This window comes from Ixodes scapularis, unplaced genomic scaffold (assembly GCF_016920785.2).
Source record: "Ixodes scapularis isolate PalLabHiFi unplaced genomic scaffold, ASM1692078v2 PGA_scaffold9__187_contigs__length_104089568, whole genome shotgun sequence".
NCBI lineage: Eukaryota > Metazoa > Arthropoda > Arachnida > Ixodida > Ixodidae > Ixodes > Ixodes scapularis.
In genome coordinates, this window is record NW_024609884.1 from 68,601,770 (window position 1) to 68,614,704 (window position 12,935).

Sequence of the window (12,935 nt, forward strand, 5' to 3'; positions counted from 1 at the left end):
AATACCAAGCACTAGTTTTAATTTCTCGGGATTCCTTCGAATTAATTCCTTCTCTTCAAGTAAGGCAAGTTCAATTGATTGGTGCTTTCTAAATCCAAACTGGGATCCCGTAATTAGCTTATGTTTGTCAAAAAAGTTGGGCAAGTGGGTATGAATAACGTTTTTCAAGTCCCTTTGAAAAGACTGGCAGTATTGGCACAGGTCTATAGTTATTAATGTCATACCTATCTCCCTTCTTGTGCTGAACGAAAACCTTGGCTACTTACATACGCACAGGAAATATTCCTGTCGGTACGCATAAGTTGAAAATATGTGTTAGATGAGGTGTTATAATGTCTAGTACATATTTTACCGGCTTAATCTGGATATCATGCACACCTCTACTCGTAGTGTTTTTTTTTTTTGTTTTATTCATAAACACCGAAAACACCTCGGTGTCAATAACCGGATCTAGAAAAACAAAACCCTCATTCTTTTTTCCATGTATGAACATGCTTTATTACTATATGCGTTTGTATCTAAGTTTACAAAATGATCGTTAAACGCGTTAACTATAGAAACACCTGTAATTTCAGTGCCATTTAAACAAAGCTTTTCCACACCATCATGACACTAGCCACATTGTAGGATTGAATTTATAATTTTCCAAAAACACAAACCCGTCCACTTGACGAGCTCACGTTCCTATGATAGTAATACGCCTTTGCCTTTTGAAGTTCCTTTGTTAGCCTATGTCTATATAATTTGAAATTGTTTAGATCCGTCTGATCTTTTGTTTATTAAATGTTTCGAACGATCGATTTTTTATATTAACTTTCTCGATCAAAGGTCTGAAGTAATTCAGGGCTTACGAATTATTTTTTTATGTTTTAAATATCTGATGCATTCAGTTCTTTAAACCTGTCCACCAAAATATTGTACGCCACATCAGGGTTTGTTTCATTAACAACGTCAGTCCAATTTTTGCTTCTAATGCCTTCACGAAAGTTCTCAAGGTATCAAGCGTCATATCTTGAAAACGACTGATGGACTTTTTATTATTCTTATGGCATCGCTTGCCGGTTATGCAAAAGAAAGTTGGCAAATGGTGACTTATAATATAATTTAAAATGCCTCTAATCACACAAGGTTGTCAACATTTGTGATAAAGAGATCGATAACGGTTTCCGTGTTTTTCGTGATTCTAGTTGGTTTGGTTTTCAGATGAACAGTCATACGTTGCAAGCAGAAAATATAAATATTTTTTAGCTATGGTATTAAGTAGCATGTTAATGTTAAAATCACCTTCAATTATCACAGTTAACTTGTCGCTACAGAGTCGCAGGAGAGTGCCAAAGAAAGCAAGGAAATTCGGAATGTTGCCATCAGGTGGACGGTAAACTAAAGAAACAAACGTATTATCTGTCAGCAAAGAAAAACTTTCATACTCTTTAAATAATTAAAAGCGCCGAAAAAGACAAGGACAAAGAAGTGGAACGACACAAGGGGCAATGCGCCTTGCGTCGTTCCACTTCTTTGTCCTTGTCTTTTTCGGCGCTTTTAATTATTTGAAGAACCATGAACCAACTGGCTCAACTTTCCACTTTGCTTTCATACTCGCTAGAGATAAAAACAAGATAACACTTCACAGACCGTGCCTTCTTTTATTAGTGCACACACTCCCCCACCACGAGTAGTGGTGCGATTTAAACAATAGGCATTGTAGGATGGCAATTGAAAAACGTCCCCTTCATCAGAATACCAAGTTTCAGTTAACGTACACCGAAAGAAATTTCAAACTGTCCAGAAAACATTCGAGGTCAATGACCCTGTTCTTTGCAGAACGTACATTTAAATGAAAAGCCTGTTGTGAAATATTGGAACTTAAGCTAACGTGTTGTTTCAAATCAGTAAATAGTAGATAGGGCGAATCCGTCGTGTAATATCTGATGCGTCATATTCACGTGAGCAGAACTAAGAGACAAGCGCGAGCAAATCGTCTTCGTTCTTGACGATGAAAAAGCGCTCGCTATCCCTTCGCCTGACAAACAAACGTTATGTTCCTGCGCCAGACATACAAGAAGCCTTTCCCTTTCACCCATTCTTTTGTCTTGGTCAGCAGCTTCCTTTATACGTCGTCATGCTTTCGCTAACGTAGGCATCGATACCAGTGTTTCTCAACCTAGCACTCCCGTCCAACCAGGCGTCCCTTGTTGTCTCCGATGCAAACTTGATAATGATTCTCTGAATTTTATCAGGTTTTGACGGCAATCCATGGATAGCTGTGGCGTCACTTTGAGACAGTTCAGACATTTTCAACTTTTCTGCTATCTTGCTCACTTTGCTAATTTGCTTATCAAGCCTTCACCTTCAGTTTTCGGGATGCCGTGGAATTCTAAGTTAAGCTTTCTGCTTCATCACTTGAGGTCATTCACTTGGAGCTTCGGTTGCTTTAGCTGCGTTTTTTTTTCTCACTTTCCTCGATTGCTTCGACGCATTTCTTTACTCTTTAGCTCACGGCAGTGTTCTTTGATGTGGCTTAGGATGCTATGGTATTGATCAGACATTAGCTGAACCGACGTTTCGATCCCGACAGGTCATCCAGTTTCCCATTCATATTTGCTAACAGCACAGACATGTCTTGCCTGGCTTTTTGTTTACCCCCTTTTGCGTCACCTGGTAAGCTGGACATTTCCATGCATTAAGGTACGCCTCGCTTTTCGTCTTCAGCGTCGCTTCAGACACTCCCGTGCATGACCCGGATTGATACGAACACTCACATTCAGCACAAGAAATCGATGGTTCCTCATCGATCGAGTATCTCTTTCTGGCATTTTTACCCAAAGTTTTAGTCATCTACGTGTGCAATCGCGTGATCAACAGAGACGCACTCGGGCACCAGCAGCGGCAGTGATAAAGAGTAACCAACCTGCAAGGGCGTACAGGAGAGATTAAATCCTTGTCTCATCACTCGCCGCCGGTGCCGCCAGGAGGCCGCTGCCACTGTAGCAGGCAACTTAAAGGCCGGTTCTCACCTGCAACGAAGCGCTGATGTAGCACTGCTCACGTGTTGTCAGCTACTTATTGTCTCCCATGAGTGAGGAGATTAGAAGGGTAGGAGGGAGCATGACATCAGCCGTGTAGCCTCCACAAGCCAAGCTCCCTTCACGCCTCGCCTCTTTCTCATTTTCCTCCTTACCCTCCTCACTTATTGGCCCAGCATGTGACCTACCGGACGGAGCTGCTTGCTTCATGTCTAGCCTTCGATCTGTTAAAACCTACCGGACGGAGCGCGCGCAAGCCTGCAAGGAATCCTACTACAATCAACAGTCCATCTCGCACGTGACATGTCACGCGCACCAATTGCCAGAGAGATCTGGGGTCACGTTGGGCACAACATCGTTTAAACTTTTTATGACTATAGCTTCACACATATTGCAACCTGCCCCCTCTTAGTACTTATACACGAACTCATCTCTGTTACGTCACGGCGCGGTGGTGACACGTCGGGCGCACTTCCGGTCTGGGGCTGTGGGCGGAAGCCCCCATGTGAAACGTTTATTCCTGCGTTGTTTTGATAGGAACCTGAAAAAGCCTGCCTTCTCGTTAAAACGCCGCGAATGGGGCTGTATCAAAATAGTCGAGAATTTTGAAGATCAGCTTTCATGTGCTCAGTTCGTCCGAGAACGTGGATATGTGCCGTGAAAATGGAAAACCAGACGCCGTCAGACCACGATTGCTTGTGCGCATGGGCGTACCAACCGGGGGGGCAACGGGGCCGCTTGCACCCCCAGTTCTCAGAGTGGGGGGCAAAGCATGTGTTTTGCCCCCCCCCCCCCCCCCCCCCCCTTGAAACAGCCGCCACTGGGCAGGGCAAATACTGTCCGTCGGCGCCTAAGAGATACCATGGGCACAACCCCCCCAACCCGTGGGGGGGGGGGGGGGGGGCGGTCTGATTTGCCCCCCACTCAAAGACAAATTGGGACGCCACTGCTTGGGTAGGAAGCACTTTGGGTTGAATTCACGAATACTAGTGGTCATCAGATTAATTTGTTTTGTTCGAACATGAACGCCGGAAAACCGTCAAATTGTACGGACCACCTGCGGGCTACGTTCAGTGCGTCTTCAAGTTCTAACGGCCGCCTGATCGTTTGAACTGTCGTATTCTCTTTCAAACGCTTCTGCTTGTCGTCTGCTCTTTTAGACAGCACCGGCCGGCAGACCAAATGTTGGCCCGGTACTTGCAATAAGAAGTGCAGGCCTCAAAAGACTTAAGTTTGAAGGTTGGTAAGCAGGCTCGATGTAAGCAGTAGATACAAGGAGACGTTGATCATTGTTACCAGTGGCCATCACCGACTAGTTATGCCTGATTCACTTGGTCCGATTCTGCTTGCGATTTTCAGTATTGACGTGAACCATCTCAGCTACGGTTCACGCTTATGCAGCCCGAGCGACGTCGCGACTGAAAATTGCGAGCGAAATCTCATGATGCGCATCAGGCTTTAGCGTACTTACATTCTGCGGCGTCCACGCGGAATGAATCGCCGCATGTCACATTATTCACGCGAAGTTTTGAGGTGTAACGAGCCTCGGTAATTTCGTTGAGGCCGCTCAGGTAGTCAGGCATTGCCAGGAAGACGTGGAATCAACAATTCGAATGCGAAAAAGGGCAAAGGGACTCACACCGACGCCGACAACATCGCATTTCAATGGTTTGTTTATGGGCGACGGCAAGCTTTTTGCCCACACTCCATCGCGCATGCGCGGCGCCGGTGGCGTCCGCTATGGGCGCTCAGGTTTGTTTGTAAACATGAGTTGGTGTATAACCTCCTTGGCCATGAGCAAAAGATTTGACGATGCGATACAAAGGTGGTGAACGCTCCCGTCAGGACGCGTTTAGCGCGAGGTCAGCGCTATGCTTGTGCGTTCCGCTGCATGTATGAACAGGCCTCTATAAGGCAGGATCACGTGGATGTCAGCGGGTCGTTCCTTCTCCCTCGTTGAAAACAACTCTTGGTGAATAGACCGATCTCACCAGCTAGTTCGAGTACGCCACCGCTGCCGCCATGCATCGTGGGACCTGTAGTCTTTCTGCACGTGCGACAACCCCGCTGGAGGTCTGCACGAGCAGAGCACGAGGCGGCATGAGCTGTCTCGTGAACTGGCGTCTGCATCCTATGAACTACAGTTATGGCGGCGTCACGCATGCGTGGAACACTTAGTGAGATCGGTCTATTGGCTGTAGCGATCAGTCTTGAAACAGCGGCCTGACTGATGCTGTGTAATCTTGCCTGCTTCCGATCACTACAAGGGTGTAAAGGAGAGATTGCATCTTTGTCCGGCCGTCACTCGCCGCCGCCAGAATATCATCCACACAATACTCGATTTTTTAATTCTCCGCCACACAGTAATTCAATTTTAAACAGAGCTGAAATGCTCAGATTCCACCCGCAAAACACAAAGCGGTTTGGTTGGGAACAGCGGAAGCTCTGACGTAACATCAGGAAAGATAGCCATGACAGGTTTTGACTGCTGTCCCAGTAAAGAAGACTCGAGGTACAAGCACTTCTTATAAGTTGCGAATGCGAAAGCACGCACCCACCGCTCTTCACTCCCTTCTTTAATCAGCGGCGTACAACGCGCTGACCTTGGGCGTGGAACGGTGGAGCCGCTGCCTCGCGGACACGCAGCGCCATCAAGTGAGTGATCGTTCAAACTGTTGTGTGTCTTGCGGTACGAGGAAAGAACAGTCAGCAACGTAGCTCCGAGCAGAACGAACCTCTTGGTTTATTCTATGCGCCATATATATTGCCACGCGCCGTACAACCAATAAGAGGCGAGCGAATGCGGTGATCAGTGATAACACAACAGTGTGATAACACAGTCAGGATGACACCACACAAACTAACGCACAGCGGCCAATGGGAGTCTCGTCGACGCGCGCCAGCCAATGGGACCGAATATTAAAAGGTGCCGTTGGCTAGGTTTCCGCCTGGTTTCAGGATTAAAGGTGCCGTTTGGCACGGTTGCAAAGCTGATGGCGTCGGCTTGCTCCATGAGACAGTTAATTCTTTCGCATTAAAAAGACGCGAGGTACACCTAAGCACTTCATATGAGTTGTGAATGCGAAAGCATGTACATCATTCTTGCTCTCCGCGTGTTGGCGCGCTAACTGGCGCTGACCAGGCGCTAACGGGCACGCAGCGCCATAAGGTGGCCGGTTGCTGAAACTGACGCGCAGCGTCAGTTTCAATGACTGGCCACCCCATGGCGCTGCGTGTCCGGCGAATGGGAGCCTGGTCGACGCGCGGCAGCCAATGCACGGGACCGAAGTGTAAAAGGTGCCGTTGGCTAGCTTTGCGGTGTAAAAGGTGCCATTTGCGGCTAGCTTTGCGCGTGAAAGGTGACATACTGGGCCATTGGCTCAGAAACGCTTCCTTTGATTTCCTGCTTCTCAAAGCCTTCACTTCATTGTTGCCACTCCTACTGATTTATCAGTAAATCTACTGATTTTTCAGAAGCTTCCTGATTCAGTGATAATACCACAGAATCTACTGAGGTTTTATTTTTTTCCTTTCTTGCCTACACGTGGTCCAAAACTACTACTATTTGCTCCAAGGCATGCCCTCGAGTTATTTCGGCGCACTTTTGAGCCGAAATAACTCGAGGTTCACGTGTGTGTGTGTGTGTGTGTGCGTGTGCGTGTACGTGCGCGTGCGCATGCACGTGCGTGCGCGTGCGTGCCTGTGTATGTGTGCGTTTTTGTGTGTGTGTTTTGTGCAGCACTGCTTGCAAGCAGTGCTGCCTCCAGCGAGCAGGCACTGCGACGCCTGGAATTTCGCACTGCGCATGGTTACCCTCAGCGTGATAAGATTGTCAGCAAGGCGAAGGCAGTGCCAGCTCAGAAGGTTGTTCTTGAAAAACGACCTCGACGTGATAATGGTCCAGGAAACCAAGATTGAGAGCGAGGAGCAGACCGAGCAGATGGTGCACCAATTTGAGTCGCGATACGATGTATGCGTAAGCGTAAATGGTGTATGCATTGTTTTGAAAAATTCTTTAGGTATTATTGTTGAGAATGTTGCTTCACGTGAAGATGGGAGAGTCGTGTATTGTGATACATGCTTTTCAGATCAAAAGTTTTGTATAATCTGTATCTGCGCACCAAGCGTAGAGACGGAACGATGCCATTTTTTTTAAGTATATCGGAATATTTAATGTGCGAGCGACTGCTTGTGGTGGTGGAGGAGTTCAACAGTACATGTGCTCCTGAAGACAGGACCCTCATGGTCGCCGGAGGGATAGCAGTGGCGACGTCTGAAATGAACTGGTAAATGAGCATTACTTGGAGGACGTGGCACACTGCGGAAAGGGCACGAAGGGCGTGCAGTTCACCCATTTCCAAGGAACCAGCCACGCACGGCTAGACAGAGCATACGTGTCAGTTCAGCTTGTTCCGCTGTGTGAACACTGTAGTGTCGCGAGCAGGTGTGCTTTAGTGACCACTGCCTCGTGACTTTCGGGTAAGGATCAAAAAGAAAAGACCGACACCGATTTAATTGGCACAACTTGAAAATGAACTACAAGCTCCTTGACGGCGAGGTATTTAATGACAAGATAAATACACGGATTGCAAATTTAGGGAACATCTGCGAGAGCGAGATGACCGGAGAATGGGAAGAATTTAAACGAACAGTTGAAATGGACGCCATAGAAAGATCAACCAATCTTAAGCCGTTGGAAAGTGAAATTGTCGGAAATTTTGTCCCTCGTTTATTTGGTCGTATTCTTAGCAGCAATCATTCTTAAGCTTAAATAACTGTTATTTGTGGTCTAAGTGGAAAACAAATCAGTATTTAAAAAAATGAAGTAATTATAAAATTTGTCTGATTTAAACCAGATTTATTTGATTTAATTCAAACGTTCATGATTGAAATCACTTAATCTAGAAATTGGTGACTCTTTATCACTAGACGTGTTTTTAATTGCTGTCTGATATAATAAATCCTTCCTGCTTGATCATTATTTTGTTCAAATACAAACTAAATGCCCATGTGAAGCAAACACTGACAGACAAATGTTAAAGAGAAAATATTACAGTATTACTTTGTGGTAAAAGTGTGATTATAATCATTACAGTCTAAACGGTGCAATTTAAATCATTGTAGCCTAATCGGTGCTATATGAATTATGATTTAAATCACGATTTATATTATCTTGATTTTTGTTGTCCACACCGCGGTGGTACAATTGTCAAAGCATCCCAGGCAGCACACAGTATTGGGCCAACATTGGATTTTATGTGGCAAAGAATGGCCCAACAATTGCCCAACTGAGCCATATGTTTCCCATTATTGTAATCACGTTGGACATTAATGGACTATCAAAGCCAATGGTTTTTCAATATTGGTGATACGTTGGCATAGGCTGGTCAACATCGGACTGTCAAAGCCAATATATTTCCAATATTGGATATACGCCGGCATAAGTTGTCCAATATTGGACTGTCGAAGCCACTGGCTTTCTGATATTGGCTATACATCGGCATTAGCTGTCCAATATTGGACTGTCAAAGCCAATAGCTTTTTAATATTGGATATACGCCGGCATAACCTGTACATTATTGGTCTGTCAGAGCCAATGGCTTTCCGATATTGAATATACGCTGGCTTAAGCTGGTTAATATTAAACTGTCAACGCCAATAGTTTTCCAATATTTGTTATGTCTTGGTATAGGCTGGTCAATATTGTGCTGCCATAGCCAATGGCTTATCGATATTTGTGTCGCCTAGGCTATAGACCCGCGACCCTCTTTTTTGCATTGCAGAGGTAGGAAAGTGGAAAAGAGTTAATCATGCGCTCGCTCGGGTGAGAATTTTATTTAGCCAAATTTATAGGGTGTACGTCACCGGTGCTTTATAACCGCAATCAAAAATACGTCCTTAGCTGCCTATAGGACAATTGCAGGTTTTTTTGTTGTTGTTTTTTTTTTTTTTTTGCTGGCTGCTTTCATTTCGCATTGCCTTACCTAGTAGTTAATTCAGGTTTTTAGATTTAATTATTTTTGTCTTTTCCAGTGTATTTTGTATGTATATGCATTACGTAGCGTAATGCATATATCCGTGCCCCAGTCATGTTTGTATTTCTTTCTGCGTGCTGTATTTTTTATATTTAATGTTTCTGTGCATATTTCGTTATTGTCGACGCAGGTGTCAACAAACATAAAGCCGCCGCTTACGCCGCAACCGAAGTGACTTCTACTCTCAGTTTTACGAGAGTCTATCGCGCTATAAAGTTGCCTATTAGACTCGAATGAAGTCTCGAGAGGGCTGCTTCGACTGCCAGTGCACATGTCATCAGTGTAGGCACTAGGCAGAGCCACGACGTAGCAATCGCGGCGGGAGAGAATACTGCGCCTCGATCTGGCCGGCCGCCCTCGCTCTGAGGAAACGTGAGCGTGGAACTCTCGAGCCCCGTTAGCTTACTGAAGTAGCAAGACGCTACTTTGTCGTCCCGAATCCTTTGCCCTTCGAACGTTCGCGAAGCCGTTGCGCCCGGCGTACCCTACGCAGCATCTTTCAGAAACCGTTCGCGCAGCATCGCAACCTTCTGTCTGTGAGCGTCGGCGATTCATCGTGTGTTGAAAGTCGGACGATGTGCTGTCAGTAATGTCTTCGATGTGTAACTTTTTCGTAAAAAATTTGAAGTTTAAAAACGCGAACCTAACAGTGTACAAATAATTTTAAATTTATTGATATATATATATATATATATATATATATATATATATATATATATATATATATATATATATATATATTTGTGGACATCGTGCGCAGAAAATAGTCGCGCTTAGTTCTTCATTCTAAATTATAATGTGGGTTATACGACGTAAAACATAGTAACGAGAAAAGAGTCAAAGTACAGGCTAGCTGGTGGAAGTCAACCATTTCGTCGTTTACCCTGAGACTGGGGTTTTTTTTAGAAGAGCAGAAGTAACAGAAAAAACAGACAGGTCTCAAACTCAGCTACAAGTTTATTTCAACAACCTCCTCTTATATAGTTCGTTCTCGTCGTCATCAACTAATCACATACGACTTGTCCTCTGCACCGTGACTTTACAGGTTCCACTCTATCACAAAAGAAGCGGACACTCCCAACGTTTCCAAGTGAAAAGGTTCTAGCAGAAGATATGCCTCACAAAGACTTCAATCAACTCTTTTGACAACATCCCACAACAACATCCTACTCAACATAGTGCCTTCAAACTTGCCCCGTTTAGAATCACTTTTGGGCTGGACAGCTTCTTTAGAAGTTCAAAAGCTGGCCTTCAAAGAGCTGTCCTGTTCAATCGGTATTGACAGCAGGGTAGACGCTATGCGTGTTTCAGGCCAATCGTGTCTCCGGTTAGCGCCACGTGACTACAGACTCGAAGCTCGTGATAAGGCAGAGCACGGAACCTGCCTAAAGCCCAAGGCCACGCATAACATCCACTGCACTATCAACCTTGGGTACAAGTGACAAATCCTCTTGTTGTGTTCATTGTTGAGATGCCCCTGAAGATTAGCTTTTGTAAGCGCACCCCCGTTCTGGCCTGCTTCCCTTTTACTCCTTCTCTCTTTTTCTCTCTCTCCCTAACCTGAAAGCGTGGTAGACGGCGCGTACTCGCCGGACCAATGAACCGTATACTTTTTATCGCTTGAATCCGCTCCCTGTGTGCAGGTAACGGCAGAAGCGTAGTCACGTGGTTTGACGGATGACGCATTAGCCGTTGACAAACCCGGAATGCCTGCGAACAGGGTTGCCAGGTTGGGCTATAAATAGCCAAATTGGGCTAGTATTATTTGAAGTTGGCGGGAAAAAATGGTAGTTGTCTATTTGGCTAGTGTTGGGCTATTTCTGACCTGTGCATTGGGCGATTTCTGACCTGTGCTGGAACCGGTAACCGGACAAAAGCTCACCGGACAAAAGCTCACCGGACAGAAGCTCACCGGACAAAAGCTCACCGGACAAAAGCTCACCCGTTTTTTGACAGACCCGGACAAAAGCTCACCCGTTTTTCGACAAACCCGGGCAAAAGCTCACCTCGATTTCTTTTTTTTTTTCATACCCGGGCGAAACACGGGCTGAAATAAAGGGCGGACGCAATGGACATTGGACAATTTTTAGGAGAACTTGTACCTCGATCATCCACCATTGAGTTACGAATTTTTTTTAAAAAATACTTTGAAAGAACGGGATTTCGGCCTTTTGGAAGAGTACAAGACAGATGACCAATTTAGAAAATTGTGCGGGATTTTAGATAGGCTCGGGTTCCTTCCACCACAGCTTGTTCCACAAGAACTAACCACCAGGGAAAAGTCTACCGGTGACATCGGCTACCTGCTGGACTACTTTGATTGCGCGTATGTCAACGGCCGCTTTCTTTATGCTTCTGTTCCATCTGCGGCGACACCCAGAGCGAATTCTTCCCTTCGCCTGACTCTGCGCCGACGGCGACGGGAGTTTCCCCCGGTACGGTGGAATATGTAGAACACCACTCTTCAAGATAAAGACCGGATGAACACCTGCGAAAGATAGAGTACCGGGTTCTAGAAGCTCGTCGGCCACGCCCATCAAAGCGTCTTGAGGCTGATTGAATACCTACAGCAAAATCAGGCGCTCGTTGCCACGACATTAACAAAAGCCCGGAGAGGTCAGCCTACAGTAAAGCGGGTGCGAAAAATTACTCTGCACCTGCAGAATCGTCTTCGGAATATTTGCGAGAGCTTGCATGTACATCGAGATCTACCAAGACAGCTGGAGCTAGTGGGGGACTGCATTCGCTTCTAACCAATTGATAAATAAACTTGTTTCTATTAAAATCAACAAACCATGCGCCTGTCAGATTTAATTTATCGTTGCCTTCTTGTGCCGCACGCATGCACCTAAGTTGTTCGCACTCGTGTTAAGACCAACATGAAATTTTCTCGTGGTGAGCTTTTGTCCGGGTCAGTGCAAATATGGGTGAGCTTTTGTCCGGGTCTGTGAAAGGATGGGTGAGCTTTTGTCCGGTGAGCTTTTGTCCGGTGAGCTTCTGTCCGGTGAGCTTTTGTCCGGTGAGCTTTTGTCCGGGATTCGCTGGAACCAAAATGCCTGAAAGCACTTGGGTTTATAGGTTCGAATGTATGTTTTAGAGCAAGTTACGCGAACATTTGGCGCTTCAGTCCCTTAACCCTGATAAGTTTGCGACAGCAAACAAATTCGTCTTCTTTTTGCGCGCCTTGTGCAATAGTTTACCTCCGAATTTTGTCCGGATGCAAGCATGGGCTGTTATTCCTCCATTTCAACAAGTGACGGCGCGATTCCTTGCGGCCTTAAAAGCACCTGTTCTGCGCATACTTTAGGTTGTCTGTTGATTGGCGTGCACCTATACTTTGTGTTAAATTCTGCATAGTTCTTCCGTGACGTCATTCTGGCAGTGTTGTGCCCGTCACTGAAAAAAAGTAACGAAATAGCGTTACTCGTTACTTTGGTAAAAAGTAACGCGTTATTGAGCTACGTTACTCTTTCACAAACGTAACGAAATACCGTTACCGTTACTTTTCAAAAATAACGAACGTTACTTTCACGTTACTTTTGTGTTTGAGTACATATGTTTGGCAGAGATGTATGATAAGCCTCCTAAACAAGCTTCGATAAAGATAGACGTTTACAGAGTGGTTTCATAGTGCTTTGAGGCGCGAAGCAGCTTAATTTTCGGCATGCAGAATACGCATTGAAACTGTAAATTACCTGATTCTGTCTCCTTTAGTTGATACATTTCATTCAGAGCTGCTGGCCATGGCGACGAGTTTCGTTATTCATGTCCATCTCACACGCAGAATGTGTCGGAGAGGTTAGTCAATCGGCTTTTATAAACTACAGCATGCGAACGGGGACTGCTGTAACACAACCAGCCAACCAACACTCCTCAT

General features: G+C 45.5%; 1 protein-coding gene and 1 pseudogene across 1 annotated transcript in view; both read right to left on the reverse strand.

Moving 5' to 3' along the window:
* Nucleotides 1–1,953: 1,953 nt before the first annotated feature.
* On the reverse strand, nt 1,954–2,464 carry LOC121833755 (annotated as a pseudogene).
* A 363-nt stretch (nt 2,465–2,827) lies between these two features.
* The window catches only part of LOC121833801, a 31,046-nt gene continuing 20,938 nt past the window's right edge, over nt 2,828–12,935 (reverse strand). Inside the window, exon 5 of the mRNA XM_042287434.1 lies at nt 2,828–2,908. Coding sequence (XP_042143368.1) covers nt 2,828–2,908 — 81 coding nt within the window. The remainder of the gene's footprint in view (nt 2,909–12,935) is intronic.